Below are 19,389 nucleotides of genomic sequence, written 5' to 3'. Positions count from 1 at the left end.
TTTTTGAGTATGTATGAAATAATTTTTTCTGGATAAATTGAATTGTCGTTACTTCTTTTTTTTCTGTCTTTTTGTTTTGTGTCAAGGTAATTTCCAAAGCATCAATTTTTTTCCGAATCAAGCAATGTATGATTTACAGTCATCCTGTTTTCTAGACAGTTTATCAACTCGGACTCTAAATATCAACTCGGAAGATAAACAAGCTTTGTTATTGTTCCTACTTTCGAAGAAAACGGAATATTTATGCTGTGTAGTTTTTTGTATTCAGTCAATTTTCTCTGATCGCAGTTAATAGTTTTCGACAATTTTTATTATATCCAATGAAGATATCGACTTTTTGAAAGATATTTTAATCTGGAAGATATTTTACCTCCGATTTTTTTGTAGTTCGGGGGGTTTGAAAATTGCCAAATAATTGGCCATGTTCTGGATTAAATTATGCGCGATTTGAAGAGTTTATTCGTAATGCTGAGAATGTAACGCGAATTATTTATGCGTGGCAAATTATGCCGCAAAACAAAACTGTTCCAAATTTAATTAAGGCTAGATAACTGGTATTAATTTAGTACGACTCAAAAAAATTTTAGGCTTTGATTTTGTCAAAGTTTATAGGTTTTCAAAAAATTGTACACTTTGATTTTGTCAATGTTTATAGATTTTCAATTTTTTCTTTTCCCAAAAACTATTCGATATGAAGTAGGGGACAGTTGGAACATTCAGGGCTTTGCCATGATATACGAGCAGTCTTGTTACAGTTGCTTTTGCCCCTTGAGTTCTGGCGTTTGAGTCATGGTTGGCTCTTTGTTTTTTCAGTATGTATGAAATAATTTTTTCTGGATAAATTGCATTGTCGTTACTTCTTTTGTTTCTGTCTTTTTGTTTTGTGTCAAGTTAATTTCCAAAGCATCAGTTTTTTCCGAATCAAGCAATGTATGATTTATAGTCATCCTGTTTTCTAGACAGTTTATCAACTCGGACTCTAAATATCAACTCGGAAGATAAACAAGCTTTATTATTCTTCCTATTTTCGAAGAAAACGGAATATTTATGCTGTGTGGTTTTTTGTATTCGTCAATTTTCTCTGATCGCAGTTAATAGTTTTCGACAAAATTTTATTATATCCCATGAAGATATCGACTTTTTGAAAAATTTTTTAATCTGAAAGACATTTTACCTCCGATTTTTTTTGTAGTTCGGGGGGTTTGAAAATTGCCAAATTGGCCATGTTCTGGATTAAATTATGCGCGATTTGAAGAGTTTATTCGTAATGCTGAGAATGTAACGCGAATTATTTATGCGTGGCAAATTATGCGGCAAAACAAAATTGTTCCAAATTTAATTAAGGCTAGATAACTGGTATTAATTTGGTACGACCCAAAAAAATTTTACACTTTGATTTTGTCAAAGGTTATAGGTTTTCAATATTTTCTTTTCCCAAAAACTATTCGATATAAAGTAGGGTACAGTCGGAACATTCAGGGCTTTGCCATGATATACGAGCAGTCTTGTTACAGTTGCTTTTGCCCCTTAAGTTTTGGCGTTTGAGTCATGGTTGGCTCTTTGTTTTTTTAGTATGTATGAAATAATTTTTTCTGGATAAATTGAATTGTCGTTACTTCTTTTTTTCTGTCTTTTTGTTTTGTGTCAAGTTAATTTCCAAAGCATCAGTTTTTTTCCGAATCAAGCAATGTATGATTTACAGTCATCCTGTTTTCTAGACAGTTTATCAACTCGGACTCTAAATATCAACTCGGAAGATAAACTAGCTTTATTATTGTTCCTAATTTCGAAGAAAACGGAATATTTATGCTGTGTGGTTTTTTGTATTCAGTTAATTTTCTCTGATCGCAGTTAAAAGTTTTCGACAAAATTTTATTAAATCCCATGAAAATAGCGACTTTTTGAAGATATTTTAATCTGAAAGATATTTTACCTCCGATTATTTTTGTAGTTCTGGGGGTTTGAAAATTGCCAAATTGGCAATGTTCTGGATTAAATTATGCGCGATTTGAAGAGTTTATTCGTAATGCTGAAAGCGTAACGCGAACTATTTATGCGTGGCAATTTATGCCGCAAAACAAAATTGTTCCAAATTTAATTAAGGCTAGATAAATGGTATTAATTTAATACGACTCAAAAAAAATTTGTCAAAGTTTATAGATTTTCAATATTTTTTCCCCAAAAATTATTCGATATGAAGTAGGGTACAGTTGGAACATTCAGGGCTTTGCCATGATATACGAGCAGTCTTTTTACAGTTGCTTTGCCCCTTAAGTTCTGGCGTTTGAGTCATGGTTGGCTCTTTGTTTTTTTAGTATGTTTGAAGGATTTTTTTATTTTTATGTTTATACTTTATTTCTCTTTTTTTTTGCTACAATGATTTCAACTCGTTTTACTGGTTCATTCAAATTATTTTGTGTTGTCGTTTGAAAAGCAAAAAATAATTAAAGTTTCAAAAATATTATTCACGACGGTTGTGGTTTTCAAGTTTTAAAAGACAGTTGCCAAATGTTTTTTAGTGAGAAGGTTCTTTAGGTCTTGTTTTTCTTTTTACCTTGTCCGATCAGTGGAAGTCTTAAGTGTTTTCAGCTAAGCTGCTGCTGGTAGATGGTACTATAAGCTGACTTAATGCTTGAAGTTTTTATTTGCTTTTCTGGGATCAAAGTCTTTATTTCTAGGATGGTTATTGAAAGATGAGGAGTTTTGGTTTTGCTCACTATTCGAAAATTACCTGTGTTATAGAAAACAAACCGTCGAACGAGCAGTTTATGATGATTTGCCCGCATACAGTGGTGTATCTCAGGGGTCCATTCTCGGACCTTTGATGTTCATACTCAATGTAAATGACCGCTTTGGCTATGCTGATGAATACAAAATTCTATTGAATAACCCTGTAACGATCAACATGGACGCAAAAAGAATATGGAGTTGGTGCACCAAAAACTTGATGGAAGTAATTATTTCAAAAACTAAAAAACTTGGCAGCAAAGATAGTACAATGTGGAAGTCAGTAATACAATAATCGTGGAAGTAAACGAACTGAAATGCCTCGGACTTAAAGTCATTAATCATTCGAACTTGAGTGTAAATTCAAAAACAAGATCAGTCATAGCTTTAAAGGCGTTATATGTTGTTAAAGGAGTATCTCGAAATTAACAACAAAGCATATAAAACTAAAAGCATACAAAACATATGTTGCCCCGATTGTTATCTATGGCTCAGCTGTAAGGGAACCATCAAAATACGATCTTAAAATCATCGAAAAAGTGCAAAGGAAAGCAACAGTATGGATTACAGGGGCATATCATGATTACAAAGGCCGAATAATTCAACTTATGGTTCTGCCGCTGTCACTTTATGAAATACACATTTCATTTCTACTGCATTAAATTATCAATGGCCAAACAGACCTGCAGTGGGAAAAGATTATTTGAAATAAAGAAAAAGGACAAACAAGACGCTTGAGCTTGAAAAAATTTGAAAGAACCAAAATTATGATTTCCAAAAATTGTTTTAACGACTATTTGAAGGATGACATCATCGACAGCGAAAACATCAAAAACATCCCTAAAAGTTTATATTGTAGGTTTTTCAAAGAAGAATTCAATGAAGGAAACGCATGCTCTTGGAGGATTGAATGCAATTGCACAAACTGTATAAACATTAGAAAACCAAGTTTTTGATTTGATCTAAAATTTGAAAGGGAATCGCTTCCCGTGGATATTTTCTATTATAATCATAATAACAATCATAATAAAAATAATAATCATATTATTAATTATTATTATTATTATTTTGATTATGATTATCATTATGATTATGATTATTATTATTTTGACAACAAAAAGATAATTGTCCAGAGTTCTTGATTTCGGTTCCATTTTTTTTACTAGCTTGCAATGTTGCGCATGCGTTGTATTGCAAGTGGTGCGAATCTCCACTTCACCTCTGTGTTCGTTTTTGTCATCAGGTGTTATTAAATCAGTTTAAGAACTTGCGCACCCAAACACTTATACACTGATAGCTAGTGCCAATTTTACTGTTTTTCCACTTTCAGGATAGATTAAAAAAACAGATACAGGATACATCAAGAGGAGAACTTTTTCATGAATTTTGAAATTCTTATTTTTAAAATGACCAGTCCTTAAAGCTGAAAAAGCTGAGTATTATATCTTTGAGCTAAATTAGCAACTATATACTTTGTTTTTTCAGTATGTATGAAATAATTTTTTCTGGATAAATTGCATTGTCGTTACTTCTTTTTTTTCTGTCTTTTTGTTTTGTGTCAAGTTAATTTCCAAAGCATCAGTTTTTTTCCGAATCAAGCAATGTATGATTTATAGTCATCCTGTTTTCTAGACAATTTATCAACTCGGACTCTAAATATCAACTCGGAAGATAAAGAAGCTTTATTATTCTTCCTACTTTCGAAGAAAACGGAATATTTATGCTGTGTGGTTTTTTGTATTCGTCAATTTTCTCTGATCGCAGTTAATAGTTTTCGACAAAATTTTATTATATCCCATGAAGATATCGACTTTTTGAAAAAATTTTTAATCTGAAAGACATTTTACCTCCGATTTTTTTTGTAGTTCGGGGGGTTTGAAAATTGCCAAATTGGCCATGTTCTGGATTAAATTATGCGCGATTTGAAGAGTTTATTCGTAATGCTGAGAATGTAACGCGAATTATTTATGCGTGGCAAATTATGCGGCAAAACAAAATTGTTCCAAATTTAATTAAGGCTAGATAACTGGTATTAATTTGGTACGACCCAAAAAAATTTTACACTTTGATTTTGTCAAAGGTTATAGGTTTTCAATATTTTCTTTTCCCAAAAACTATTCGATATAAAGTAGGGTACAGTCGGAACATTCAGGGCTTTGCCATGATATACGAGCAGTCTTGTTACAGTTGCTTTTGCCCCTTAAGTTTTGGCGTTTGAGTCATGGTTGGCTCTTTGTTTTTTTAGTATGTATGAAATAATTTTTTCTGGATAAATTGAATTGTCGTTACTTCTTTTTTTCTGTCTTTTTGTTTTGTGTCAAGTTAATTTCCAAAGCATCAGTTTTTTTCCGAATCAAGCAATGTATGATTTACAGTCATCCTGTTTTCTAGACAGTTTATCAACTCGGACTCTAAATATCAACTCGGAAGATAAACTAGCTTTATTATTGTTCCTAATTTCGAAGAAAACGGAATATTTATGCTGTGTGGTTTTTTGTATTCAGTTAATTTTCTCTGATCGCAGTTAAAAGTTTTCGACAAAATTTTATTAAATCCCATGAAAATAGCGACTTTTTGAAAGATATTTTAATCTGAAAGATATTTTACCTCCGATTATTTTTGTAGTTCTGGGGGTTTGAAAATTGCCAAATTGGCAATGTTCTGGATTAAATTATGCGCGATTTGAAGAGTTTATTCGTAATGCTGAAAGCGTAACGCGAACTATTTATGCGTGGCAATTTATGCCGCAAAACAAAATTGTTCCAAATTTAATTAAGGCTAGATAAATGGTATTAATTTAATACGACTCAAAAAAAATTTGTCAAAGTTTATAGATTTTCAATATTTTTTTCCCCAAAAATTATTCGATATGAAGTAGGGTACAGTTGGAACATTCAGGGCTTTGCCATGATATACGAGCAGTCTTTTTACAGTTGCTTTGCCCCTTAAGTTCTGGCGTTTGAGTCATGGTTGGCTCTTTGTTTTTTTAGTATGTTTGAAGGATTTTTTTATTTTTATGTTTATACTTTATTTCTCTTTTTTTTTGCTACAATGATTTCAACTCGTTTTACTGGTTCATTCAAATTATTTTGTGTTGTCGTTTGAAAAGCAAAAAATAATTAAAGTTTCAAAAATATTATTCACGACGGTTGTGGTTTTCAAGTTTTAAAAGACAGTTGCCAAATGTTTTTTAGTGAGAAGGTTCTTTAGGTCTTGTTTTTCTTTTTACCTTGTCCGATCAGTGGAAGTCTTAAGTGTTTTCAGCTAAGCTGCTGCTGGTAGATGGTACTATAAGCTGACTTAATGCTTGAAGTTTTTATTTGCTTTTCTGGGATCAAAGTCTTTATTTCTAGGATGGTTATTGAAAGATGAGGAGTTTTGGTTTTGCTCACTATTCGAAAATTACCTGTGTTATAGAAAACAAACCGTCGAACGAGCAGTTTATGATGATTTGCCCGCATACAGTGGTGTATCTCAGGGGTCCATTCTCGGACCTTTGATGTTCATACTCAATGTAAATGACCGCTTTGGCTATGCTGATGAATACAAAATTCTATTGAATAACCCTGTAACGATCAACATGGACGCAAAAAGAATATGGAGTTGGTGCACCAAAAACTTGATGGAAGTAATTATTTCAAAAACTAAAAAACTTGGCAGCAAAGATAGTACAATGTGGAAGTCAGTAATACAATAATCGTGGAAGTAAACGAACTGAAATGCCTCGGACTTAAAGTCATTAATCATTCGAACTTGAGTGTAAATTCAAAAACAAGATCAGTCATAGCTTTAAAGGCGTTATATGTTGTTAAAGGAGTATCTCGAAATTAACAACAAAGCATATAAAACTATAAGCATACAAAACATATGTTGCCCCGATTGTTATCTATGGCTCAGCTGTAAGGGAACCATCAAAATACGATCTTAAAATCATCGAAAAAGTGCAAAGGAAAGCAACAGTATGGATTACAGGGGCATATCATGATTACAAAGGCCGAATAATTCAACTTATGGTTCTGCCGCTGTCACTTTATGAAATACACATTTCATTTCTACTGCATTAAATTATCAATGGCCAAACAGACCTGCAGTGGGAAAAGATTATTTGAAATAAAGAAAAAGGACAAACAAGACGCTTGAGCTTGAAAAAATTTGAAAGAACCAAAATTATGATTTCCAAAAATTGTTTTAACGACTATTTGAAGGATGACATCATCGACAGCGAAAACATCAAAAACATCCCTAAAAGTTTATATTGTAGGTTTTTCAAAGAAGAATTCAATGAAGGAAACGCATGCTCTTGGAGGATTGAATGCAATTGCACAAACTGTATAAACATTAGAAAACCAAGTTTTTGATTTGATCTAAAATTTGAAAGGGAATCGCTTCCCGTGGATATTTTCTATTATAATCATAATAACAATCATAATAAAAATAATAATCATATTATTAATTATTATTATTATTATTTTGATTATGATTATCATTATGATTATGATTATTATTATTTTGACAACAAAAAGATAATTGTCCAGAGTTCTTGATTTCGGTTCCATTTTTTTTACTAGCTTGCGATGTTGCGCATGCGTTGTATTGCAAGTGGTGCGAATCTCCACTTCACCTCTGTGTTCGTTTTTGTCATCAGGTGTTATTAAATCAGTTTAAGAACTTGCGCACCCAAACACTTATACACTGATAGCTAGTGCCAATTTTACTGTTTTTCCACTTTCAGGATAGATTAAAAAAACAGATACAGGATACATCAAGAGGAGAACTTTTTCATGAATTTTGAAATTCTTATTTTTAAAATGACCAATCCTTAAAGCTGAAAAAGCTGAGTATTATATCTTTGAGCTAAATTAGCAACTATATATAGTGGTCTAATAAAATTTAGCTATACTGGAGGCTACAAAATAAGCAAGAGTATAAGTTTTTAAATTGTTTTCGGTATTTTCGCGATTGCTAGTGTGTAATCATCTGGTACAACTTTTTTTCTGGTTAAAAACAGTCTAAGTTGAAAGCACGTATTTTAGCAGTTGAACTCAATTAAACTTTTTTTAACTTTTTGCTTAATATCAACCCTAGGCTATCAATGTAGGTGGAAAATCTACATTGAAAGTCTAAGGCTGATTTCTGGAAGAAAATAGAACTTTTTCTCTTGCATTGATCAAGAGTTATAATACCAGTTTCATAAGAACTTCTCAGTCTCCAATTGAGAATTTATAAAAACCAGTTTCAGAAGAAATTCTCAGTGTCCGATATTTGCGTTTAGTTTTCAACATGTAAAATTTTCTTCCGGCGGCCTTTCGCTTCTCTTTCGATCCAAAAAAAATTTCAACATCTTATTTTCCTGAAATTTGAGGAAATAAACAACTGTCCATTTTGACGGCCTGACACGAGCTGTGTTACAGTCGAAACTCAAAGTAGATAATTCTTGTTTGTATAGTGCTGTACTTATTGTGTACGTTCAACATCCAAAATTATTTTTATTCGAAAGTTGTTGGCTTCGCTTAAATCAATCCTGTTATCTTTATACTAGTTTTGCAGGAATCAATCTGAAAAAAGGGGGTCAATCAAAATGGGGTCTTCCGTCATGCGGCGGTACGTGCACAGGTTGGATAGGGCCGTACCAACGCTATATAAATACATTAAAATTTACATGCTAATTAAAATTTACCCTCCTCGATTATAGCTCCTCAGAAGTGCAAAACTTATTTTTGTTCTTAAAAAGTTTTTTGTGTCCGAGTATGATTCGTTCCGTTTTTCGCTTAGTTTTTCTGCTAGTTTCTGGAGGGTTTTTGTAGAGCCTGGTGCTGCTCCTCCGGTACACGCAAACATTAGTGGAACAAACCTGCTGTGTTCCACATCCAGAATTCTTTGTTGGTATTTTAATGTTTTGACACTCACATGATATTTGTAGGCGTCGGATATAGTTGTAGGACAGGATTTAGCATGGGGGTTGAAAATTTTTACATCGAAAAAGGTTCGGCTAAATCGGTCTCCCCAGAGTCCATTTGCCTTGATGTCACGATTGAAGCCTTCCAACAATTAAAATTTCGGCTCTATTTCAACATCATGGCATACTTCGTCTTGGAGTGTTGCAAAGGTATCGCGAATTTCATTGTCTTAGATGAGTGTATCCACCTTTGGGACAGTGTAGAGAGTGAGTCAGTGTGAACGGTTGTCCACATGGGCATGTATGTGGAATGTTTGATGGTTCCCATCCATATCTCAGATGTAAATCATCTTTAAACTCTAATTTGTTGAGGAAAAAATTGTACTTTTTTAAGGGTAGCATGCTCCTTTCTATGATACTAGTTTTATTGTGAGCTTTTTTCTGATGAGCAATTTTCAATAATGTTATCCTTTTTGAGAGTGTGATGTTCTGTCTCTCAGTTTTGAGGTTTCTATTTATCAGAGTTTGTTCCGTTTCCGCTATTTCTGGATCACTGTTCTCTAACGGATCACAAATGGCTCATGACCACTCATTATTTCTGGAGAAGTCCGTGTTAATGAGGAGGTCTAATCCTCCCATTCTTAGTGGTAAGGCAAAAAGGCTGCGATATTCATCGGTTATATGGTTTTTACTGTCTTAGGTTTTTCTCAATTCCATCCATTTTCTTATATGCTTCCGGAGTTGTTCTGGTTAGAAAACTTAATTTGTTTTGAACTCCATTTGTGTAGCAGGAGTAGGCATTCTGTGCTGATGTTTTAGCTATTTTGGAAAGCTTTTCAGTTAGGTTAGTTGTATTTTTAATTTCGCTTTTCATGTATTTGTAGCATGCTGATGGTGTTGCTATAACCGATCCAAGGACTCTACAACTGTCTACCGTTGTAATATTTGTGCCTTCGATTATCTCTATGGCCCTTTCCCGACGGTTTTCTTTTACTATGCTTTGTTACTTGGATGGCTTCACATTGTATCCGGAAGCCTTTGCGTGGACACACAGGTTGTCCAGTATTGCGCGGTGACTCTTAAGATCACCTGCAGCGCTTCCGTCAACTGCGTACCATTTTTGGGTGACATTTGGTTTTTGCAGGAGCTCGATCAGTGGGATTATCCCAATTCCGTAAATAGCCATTGCGAGGTGATCAGCTTGCGTTGTGCCTTCAGTAGATGTCAAAACCGTGTTAATGACATATAAATTTGAGGGATGTTTATATGAGTTTGCCAGCGCATGATGTAGTGCTGGACACAGGATTTCTACATTTTTAGAGCAAGTCCTCTATTGAGCGAGTTGAAGACATTTTCTGCATCAATAAGTAGTATGGCGCCCGTTTCCGGTTTCTCAAACTTGTTGCTCAAGCTGTGGATACCATATTCGATTCCACACTTCTGGCCTAAGCAGAGTTGGAATTTTTTTCCGAGATTTTTAAGGTCTGATTTTATATATTGGGTGATGGTTTCGCCAGCTATTCGTCTCAGAACCTCTCCTATACCAATGGGCCTTACCCCTGGATTTTTGTCCAGATGTATCAGACGACACGAGTTGTACGCCGTTAGGTTTTCATGGGGAGAACTTTACTTGCTATTGTATAGGATAGCTTTGCAATTTTTTGCAAAGCTCAGCAGATGTCTGATTGAAGTGAGCTAATATCCTTCTCCACTCGCACACATCTACACCTGAGGGACCGTGGCTTCTGTGCGTTTCTAGGGTTGGTTTTCGATCGTCTTGGCGTTTATTTGTTCGAATATAGAGGAGTGGTATGGCATTGTGTTTTCATTTACTTCAGTTATATAGTTTTTGTTCGATGTTTTAGCTTTCAGGATAATACTGTTTTTCCTTGAAGGATTTCGTTAAGGGGAAGTACTCCTTTTGTTGTCTTGTCTGAGAGGCAACCAATTTCTGCAGATATTTTGCCTGTACTCATTAGTTTATCGAATTGTTTCACTTCCTCGTTTACTTCGCACTTCTTCTGTTTTGGATGTCTAATTTGGAGAGCTTTCGCTTCAGTTAAAAGTTCGTCTAGTAGGCCTTGCTTTCATAAAATTATGCGGCGGCTCAAGTTTTGGAATTTGATCCGTTTGTTTTTGATTTAGTTTCGGGGAGCAGATGTGGGAGAATCATTACTGCTTTCATTGGGTCGTTAGATTTTGGTGTTTCTTCTACTTATGACAACGGCTGCTGGTTCAGTAATTCTATGAATTGGAAACCGGGCTTGTTCTTGCTTAGAACTATGAAGCGCGCCTTCCTGTTAACAACTTTTTGATATGTCGTTTTTTTCAAGTTCTTGGTCGATAAGTTTCCAGGGGTCGGAGGGGACTGTAGCGATTTAGTCATATCGAAACTTAATCTCAACAATTAGGCTAAAGGAAAAGGAAAAATGTTTTGTGACAATTTTTAATGTTTACGCGTGCGATTAGCAAGCGTTATCAAACCGGAATATAGACTTTTTTCTGGTTAACAACTAGTTTAGCAGAATCACTTCAATCCTTTTAGCTCTGGTTTATATGAAATCAAAAGTCTGATGTTAGTTTGCGCATATGGCGAAGAGGTAACGCACATGCCTATGAAGACAAAGGTCAATGGTTCGAATCCGGACAGGACTTGTTTTTTTTGCAAGCTGAAAATTGTCCGCGCATCAAAAAATCTTGGTCAGATTTCTGTTTGTCTGTTTGTTTGTCCCCATATAGGTTTCGTACGAATAGGTTTTGTACATGGTCCTCATATAGGTTTCGTACGAATAGGTTTTGTACATGTCCTGATATAAGTTTCGTACGAATAGGTTTTGTACATGGTCCTCATATAGGTTTCGTACGAATAGGTTTTGTACATGGTCCTCATATAGGTTTCGTACGATTAGGTTTTGTACATGGTCCTCATATAGGTTTCGTACGAATAGGTTTTGTACATGGTCCTCATATAGGTTTCGTACGAATAGGTTTTGTACATGGTCCTCATATAGGTTTCGTACGAATACGTTTTGTACATGGTCTTCATATAGGTTTCGTACGAATAGGTTTTGTACATGGTCCTCATATAGGTTTCGTACGAATAGGTTTTGTACATGGTCCTCATATAGGTTTCGTACGAATAGGTTTTGTACATGGCCCCATATAGGTCTTGTACGAATAGTTTTTGTACATAGTCCTCATATTTTGTGTCTTCGCACAATAAGTTTCACCTTTCGTACATAACTTTGGTAATCATATCTTGTGTTCCTAATTCCAGCAATAAATGTTCTATAAATTGTAATTATTTATTGGGTGAAATTTAGTTTTTGTTCTAGTTCAAATCTTCTGAAACCTGTTTTTCTGACATTTCTCTAGACAATACTCATTAGAAATTACCATTGATAAGGTTTTAATAGCGTTTTGAAAGGTTAAAAACTTTTCAGGTTGAATAAGCGATGGATGGTGATTATTTCAAAAGCTACGAAAACCTTTCTAGTCACGACGTGATGCTGAAAGACACGCGTCGTCTCAAGTTCTACCGCGAGTTCTGCAATTCATGCAGCTCGAAATTCATCAAAGACAAAGTTGTTCTGGATCTAGGCTGTGGCACTGGTGTTTTGTCCATGTATGCAGCATCTAGTGGAGCCAAACTGGTTTACGCAGTGGAAGCAAGCGAGGTTGCTATTCTGGCCAGAAAAGTGATTCAGGAAAATAAGATAAAAAATGTAAAGGTTATTCAAGGAGCCATCGAGAAGGTACTACATTGAGTGAAGTTCATGTGATAATCCTTGTCAATAAAACAAAATAGATAATTATCTACGCAAAGCTTGCCGATGATATATTACAATAGGTGGCAGGTTCAAGTAAAATAGCTCGATCTTCTTTTGTTATACTTCGAAAAGTATTATAATTTATTTTAAAAGCCAATTTTTTTTCGATAAAAGAAGTGTAAAATTTTATCTGGCTGAGTAATGGATTCACAAAAACTATCTTAGCAGCATGTGTAATTGATTTAAAATGAAATGGCTATCTTATGCATTATAGTTCTCAGATTTAATACATGCACTATACTCCAACTTGTAACATTTCACCGGCTTGCCAAACAAATGGCAGTTTTTTTTGAATCCATCTCCGATTTGAACTGTTTAGTGTCAGAATGGGGAAAACTCAAAAAGGATGATAGTTTAGTTTTTTTTGATAAATCCGTTTTTGATAAATGACTTTTTGAAATCCGTTTTTTGTGTGTTGATTTGTCTGAAATGAACAGCTCTGAACTGCAGGTGACTCTGCCTGAAAAAGTGGACGTGATAATCTCGGAGTGGATGGGCTTCTACCTTGTTCACGAGGGAATGCTCTCTTCCATCATCTACGCACGTGATCACCTTCTCAAACCAGATGGACTCATTTTCCCCAATCGTGCCACCCTCTTTGCGTCACCAGTGGACTTGAAGTCATTCTACGAAACAAATTTTTCTGTTTACGACTCAATCGATGGCTTTTCCATGAAGTGCTTGAAAAATCTACTTTGGCAGGAACGTCTTAAAAGTCCAGTGTGTGAATCAGTATCACCGAAATCAGTCCTTGCCTTTGCGACTAGCATTGTCAATTGGAACTTAGACAGCTTGACGCTTGACCAGTTAAATGATATTTCTCAGACGACCAAATTTGATGTTAGTTTAGCTGGAACTTTACGAGGCTTGACTTTTTGGTTTTCTGTGTCTTTTCAGTCCGCAGATTTCTGTTCAGTTTTGGATACAAGTCCCTATTTACCTGAAACGCACTGGAAACAAACTTCAGTTTTCTTGCCTAAATTTACAGAAGTTGAAAAAGGGGATAAGGTGGTGATTGAAATTAAACTTGAAAAGAGCAAAGAAAATCCAAGGTGGTATGAAATTAGCGTGGAACAGAAATCCCTCTTGGAAAAAAGTTTCGATCCAGTTGGCTCCCTGACAAACGCCGGAGACGGAAAATTAAATGGCTCATCAAAATTAGATGAAGCTAATGCAGAAAGGTCGGAGGATGAATTGGGCGATGATAATGACGTAATAGCAGCTCTGATTGGTGCATTGAGTGAAAAGTATGACGTAGATCCGAATGAAATTGCCCAAGTGATTGCAAATAACGCAAATGACTCTGATACTGAAATGGACTGAGTTGTTCAAATATCTTGTTGCAAATTTGATTCTATTTGAATTTATCTTCCGGTTTTCCCGTTTCTACATGCATAGCTAGATGAAATTGCTAGAATTGAAAAACTATTATACCAAAACATTTTATGCGAGCAGAAAATTTTACAGATGAAAACACTTTTTTTTGGTATGAATCTTTAATTTTCTAAAAGAAAGTCGTGCGAGCGCAGCAATTCTATAGCAGTTCTTGCGATGCAAATTCTTACCTTGGCATCGATATCAAAAATGAGCTTACGCCCTACACTTTTAACTTTGCATGGAAGAATAGAGGACGCTAAATGCTTAAATAACACTTTACAAAATTTAAATGAGAAACTTTTTTGCCCGTTGATTAAGGGATATAAAAAATATAAATTAATTTCATTAAAAAATTGCTTTCGATTTTTAATGGCTGATTTCAACCAATATTGATTTACTTACAAACAATACCATAAATGTAGATAACGCTTAATTTGTGAAGCGTATCTTTCATGTGACAAAAATATATATTTTTTACTATCTGTCAGAAAACTCTCAGTATAACTGGTTTATTGTCCAGCTGAATCTAAATTTGACGATGTAACTCATAAGCACCATCCGCTTTATCTCTTTAATGGGATTGCAATAACTTTATTCAAGTAGTATTGTGACCTCGACTTTTGACCTTTTGGATGATCAGTTTTTATTTGAAATCGAACCAGTTTTAGGTTTAGAATTGCAATCAGTCGTCGATTGTTACTTCGGATCGATTTCAATTGCATGTTATCACTTATATCATTTAGTTATCAAAACTTCACTCAGTTGATTGACTATGTACACTTGGTTATAACTAGTTATTGAAATAAGCCCACTGGTTGACTATAGAATGTCGAATCCTTTCCACGGGGGTTCTGATGCTTTGCTGGAGCATGTAATGCTGCATTACAGGTGGATCTTCGTCATGTTCCTGTTGCCCATTTCGATGCTATATGATATTTACTTCTACGCCAGGAACTATGTCGTCTTCAAGTTAGTAATTAATCAAATTAGCTAAAACTCCAGCATTTGGGGCTGTGAATCTGACAGCATTTAATTAGTTTATAACCAGAGATTGAAAACTGCAGCGTCAAGAATTCTTTTGGAACACAAGGATAGCCAGTTGCTGTTTTTTTTCACAGAATTATGTTGTTGCGACCACGCTAATATAAAAAAAGTTCAAAATATCGAAAACTGAATTATTGCGACCGTTTTTTTGGCCACTTTTACTTGTAACAACGATAGCTTATTTTCATTTACTTAAACTGTTGCGAACACCAGAGACTTGCTCAAAAAACCTGACCAGCAATTCTGTCTGAAAAATATAAAGAGTGCATAAAATGCAACCGGAAGTAACTGTTTTAAGCCCATCATTTATACATTTCAGCATCTTTTTTATTCATTATTTTCTCGGAAACATCAGAGGAACGTTTTCAACGAAATTTAAGACAAAAAATGAGCCGTAAACAAAAGCAACAAAAATTAAGTATCTGAAAGTTAGTCAAAATATGGAAAATCACAAAACAAAACAGTACATCTGATAAAAAAGCTAGGTTTTAGAAAGCATTACTCTTAACATGGCTTCGTGAAAATTCCGATTAGTAACTGAAATAAAACAGATTTTAAAAATATTATGCACTGAATATGCTTCAAAAACCAGGGCGGAAGGCCTATGAGTTGACAAAGAAATGCAATTTTGGTTTAGCTGACAAAATTTTGCTGCTAACTACAAGTTCAATTGCTTCGTAAGTCGAGATAATGGAACACTTTTCGGTCAAACTGTTGTTAAAATAGTAAGTTTAGAAAATCGAAAAGGTTGTTGATAAGTTGTATTGTAGACAAACTGTTAGGCATCAAATCGAAATCTTACTGCACTCTTTTATTTCAGATCCCATCGGACATTAGAGATCGCAAGGTCACGACAGCAGGTCCCCAGACAGAAAGAAGAATTGATAGCACTTACATAAACTCAAACTGGTTTCTATCTAGAACAATTGATAGCACTTACATAAACTCAAAACTGGTCCCTATCTCATTCGGGCAACCACAAATAAAGTTTAGAGCGTAGATATAAAATTTATCAACTCACTGTTACTTTTTGGTATTGTATAAATGTACTAGTTAAGTTTTAGTTTACGTTGAGTTTTCTCACCCGCCAAACCTCTTTTAAGGTTTATTTTTCAACAAGTTTTCTCATTTGTGTTCTATTCGGTGGATCATAAACCCCCCATTTTGTCAACTCCGCGTCTCTGTCGTGTTGATTTCCTCGTCGCTGTTTCACACTGGTTTTTATTTCGTTTTCCACCGACGGATCTTGGTGATTTCTCCCTTACCGACGGTACATCATTTCCTTCGTTCGCCGCACTTTTAATTGGTTCATTTCGCTCGATTTCCCACTCGCTATCTTCGTCGTCCTCGCTCTCGTCCGCACTGTACTCCACTATCCGTTGTTTCGTCGATCTTCTTGCGTTCTCCATTGCGATTCGATCCTTCTCGGCTTTGCGCTTATACTTGTTGGATTCGCTTGGGGCCGGGGTACTATGTACATTTCTACTCGGTCCTGGGGTGCACTCATCGCTTTTACTCTCAATTAGGCTTTCTTCAGCCGCCGATCTAAAAGAAACACCACTCCGCCTTAGTAACGACCCTTTTTCCATTTGCACCGTATGCTTAGTCAATTTTTCAATTTTTAATGGCAAACGTTTATACCTTCTTGGGTCCTTTGGATCCGTTTTTCCGGTCCTCTGGTATACGGTCGTTGAACTGGTCTTGTGCTTTTTGAGCCATGTTGGAGTTTTCGGTGGACTTATTTCCTTGGTGTCAACTACTTCCGGAGCCCTGGGATCCGCTACCACATCGTCATCCAAAATGATGGGAGCTTTCCTATTTTGTGGGGCGTACACCAAATCACTTCTCTTCTCCCAATCTAGGGTGAGTTCTACTTCCGGGAGGTTTCCCGCCTTGTCTAAACAAGATAACTTTTGGTTAACAACATTGTTCCAATTTAAGTTTTTCAATGACGGCTTTTTCGTTAAATTTCGCAGAGCCGTATTTGCTTCTCGTCCATGGTATGCTTCAAAAGGCGTTAATTTAGTTTTAGAATGTGGCACGAAACGTAACGCGCTGAGCGCACGGGATATCCTTGCTCCAAACTTGTAGTTTTTATTTTCCTGAAGATAAGTTAACACGTAGTTTTTTATCGACCCAATAGTTCGTTCAACCATTCCTGTCGCGCGATGATCCCTAACCGGAGATTTAATTAGTTCGATACCTTCGTAGTTACAGAAATTTTGAATTTCATTTGAGAAAAACCCCGTAGCCTGATCCATGTGCAATTTCCTTGAGTGTCCATGAGTATTTATGTACTTCCTTAGGAACCTCAATACATTTTTGGATTTGTTGCTTGAACAAACATACGCCGACGGCCAATGCGAGAAGGTATCTACTGCTACCAGTACATACTTTTTCCGACCCCTTACATAATTTAATGGGCCCCAGAAATCTAATTGGACCAAATCATTTGGTTCCTTAGGCACATAAGTTTCCCCCATGTCACTTTTTGGAATGTCCGGCTTAAGGTTTTTACCTGCTTCTAAGCAATTTTTGGAGTATTTTGCTGTAGCCGCGATGTTCCGATGCATAAGGGGAATCCACACGTCTTTTGCGGCTGCGAACATTTTGTCCCGCCCATGATGGTTGTAATGTAGACGGTTTAGAATTGCTGATGATAGATCCTTCGGTATTTCTAACCGGCCGTCCATCCACAGGCAATTCTCACGTACTGCAAAATCCATGCAATGCTGGGCGTAGTATTGTCCTAGTCTTGTTATTATCTCCTTTACTCGTGGGTTTTTGTCTCTGATGTTATCTCTGATGGTTTTCATAATTGGGTCTTTTTCAATGTTTGCTTCTATCAATTTTAAATTCAAAACTTCCGGGTGTTCAATTTTCTTCACTATTTTACTATCTGATGGCACTATAGAGTAGATCCATTTGTCGTTTTGTACAAGTGGGTAAGATAAACCCGGGAACTGGTGTGGAAAGGATATGATTGTATTTAGTTTTTTAGAATTAGTCTGTTTATTATCAAGTTTTTCGGGTGGTATCATTTCAATATCGGAATCCGAATTAACGCTAGGAGGTTGATTTAGGCGGTTCAGTACAACGTTTAGATTCACATTTCCAGAATTAGTTGATGTGTTGACGATGGCCGAAGTTGGAGGATCATTTTTTTCAGGCGAATTACTCATTTTTTTTATATTTTAAGTTACTCAAATTATTCCGAATTAGGGGTTTGCTACTGTAATTCTTTAAAGTAAATGGCTCTTCACTGTAATCTTGTAAGATGGATGGTTTGCAACTGTAAATTTTCAACGTAGGAAGCTTGCTGTTGTAATTAGTCGAACTGAAAGGATTGCGATTGTATTTAATCAAATTTTTATGCTTGCGACTGTATTTTAAGCAATGAGAACAACGTCTGAATCTTATTCTTCGTCATTTGCATATTTCCGCCGGTATGCAAATATCTCGACGCTGATTGGTTAACCGCCGGTTGCACGTACACACGCCCTCTATTGAGCGTTCGTGCTCACGGTGAATATTTGCATATTCGTCTTTTCTTTCATTCTCATTGGATGAAACTGATTTCGTTGTGTCGAAACATGACTGTTCGCCCCCTACCGTCAGTTTTGGCTTAATTTTATTCACTTGCTGACCCCTAGGCTTCATTTTATCCTTGGGCATCAACGCCGCGTTTATCATTCTTATCTTCGCTACTGTAAAATTTTCATCGTAATGACTTATTTCGGGTGCCTCTGCGGACGGAAACCGAGACAAATAGTCAGCCATCCCCATTTTCGACCCTTGTCTATGTTCAACTTTAAAGTCGCATGGCACCAGTCGATCATACCATCGAGTTAATTGACTGAAAAATGTTTTATTTCCTTTTGGCGACGAATTCAACGATGTAAGTAGCGGTTTATGATCAGATATGACTGTGAAATACCGGCCGTATATATAATTTCGAAAGTGTTCCGTGGCCCACACTACCGCGAGTAATTCTAATTCGTTTGTAGAGTTTTTTTTCTCAGCCGGATTAAGGTAACGGGATGCAAACGAAATCGGATGCCACCCGGATGCGCAATACTGTTCTAACACGGCCCCTAAACCATCGTGACTAGCGTCACAAATAGTTCTAGTTTCACGGTGAATGTCGAAATGTCGTAATTCGACAATATTTTCCACCAGCGATTTTAATTGTTGGAACGCATTTTCGCAAACTGGTGTCCAGACAAAATCGTTATTTTGACTCAGTAGTGGCCTTAAAGGTGCGCTTAATTCTGCGAGTTTGGGTGAAAATTTGTGTAAACTGTGTAGTGAACCCATTAAAGATTTCAACTGCTTTCGAGATTTTGGGGTTTTCAGGTCTTCTATTGCTTGTGTTATTCTTACTAGGGGTGTGATACCACTTTCCCCAATTCGAAATCCGAGCCATTCGCACTCTGTTTTCGCAAATTCACATTTTCGAAATTTTAACGCGACATTGGAGACATCCAGCTTTTTCAATATCTTTTCCACCAACGC

At 35.8% G+C, this 19,389-nt stretch overlaps 3 protein-coding genes across 4 annotated transcripts in view; 2 read left to right on the top strand and 1 right to left on the bottom strand.

Moving 5' to 3' along the window:
* LOC134839181 (branched-chain alpha-ketoacid dehydrogenase kinase-like) overlaps nt 1–19,389 on the bottom strand; it is a 557,313-nt gene that overhangs the window by 209,835 nt on the left and 328,089 nt on the right. The gene's annotated exons all lie outside the window — the stretch shown is intronic.
* On the top strand, nt 12,071–13,862 carry LOC134839437 (protein arginine N-methyltransferase 6-like). The gene is made up of 2 exons (XM_063854986.1): nt 12,071–12,378; nt 12,904–13,862. The coding sequence occupies exons 1-2, from the start codon at nt 12,079–12,081 to the stop codon at nt 13,774–13,776; spliced, it is 1,173 nt and encodes a 390-aa protein (XP_063711056.1). The 5' UTR covers nt 12,071–12,078; the 3' UTR covers nt 13,777–13,862.
* LOC134839272 (delta(24)-sterol reductase-like) overlaps nt 14,325–19,389 on the top strand; it is a gene marked incomplete at its 3' end in the record, with an annotated part of 28,790 nt that continues 23,725 nt past the window's right edge. Inside the window, 1 exon segment of the mRNA XM_063854769.1 lies at nt 14,325–14,799. Within this exon segment, the coding sequence (XP_063710839.1) occupies nt 14,657–14,799 (143 nt within the window).

This window comes from Symsagittifera roscoffensis, chromosome 2 (assembly GCF_963678635.1).
Source record: "Symsagittifera roscoffensis chromosome 2, txSymRosc1.1, whole genome shotgun sequence".
NCBI classification, from domain to species: domain Eukaryota; kingdom Metazoa; phylum Xenacoelomorpha; order Acoela; family Convolutidae; genus Symsagittifera; species Symsagittifera roscoffensis.
Note: the sequence above shows the minus strand (reverse complement) of the source record. Positions and strands in the feature narration are given on the sequence as shown.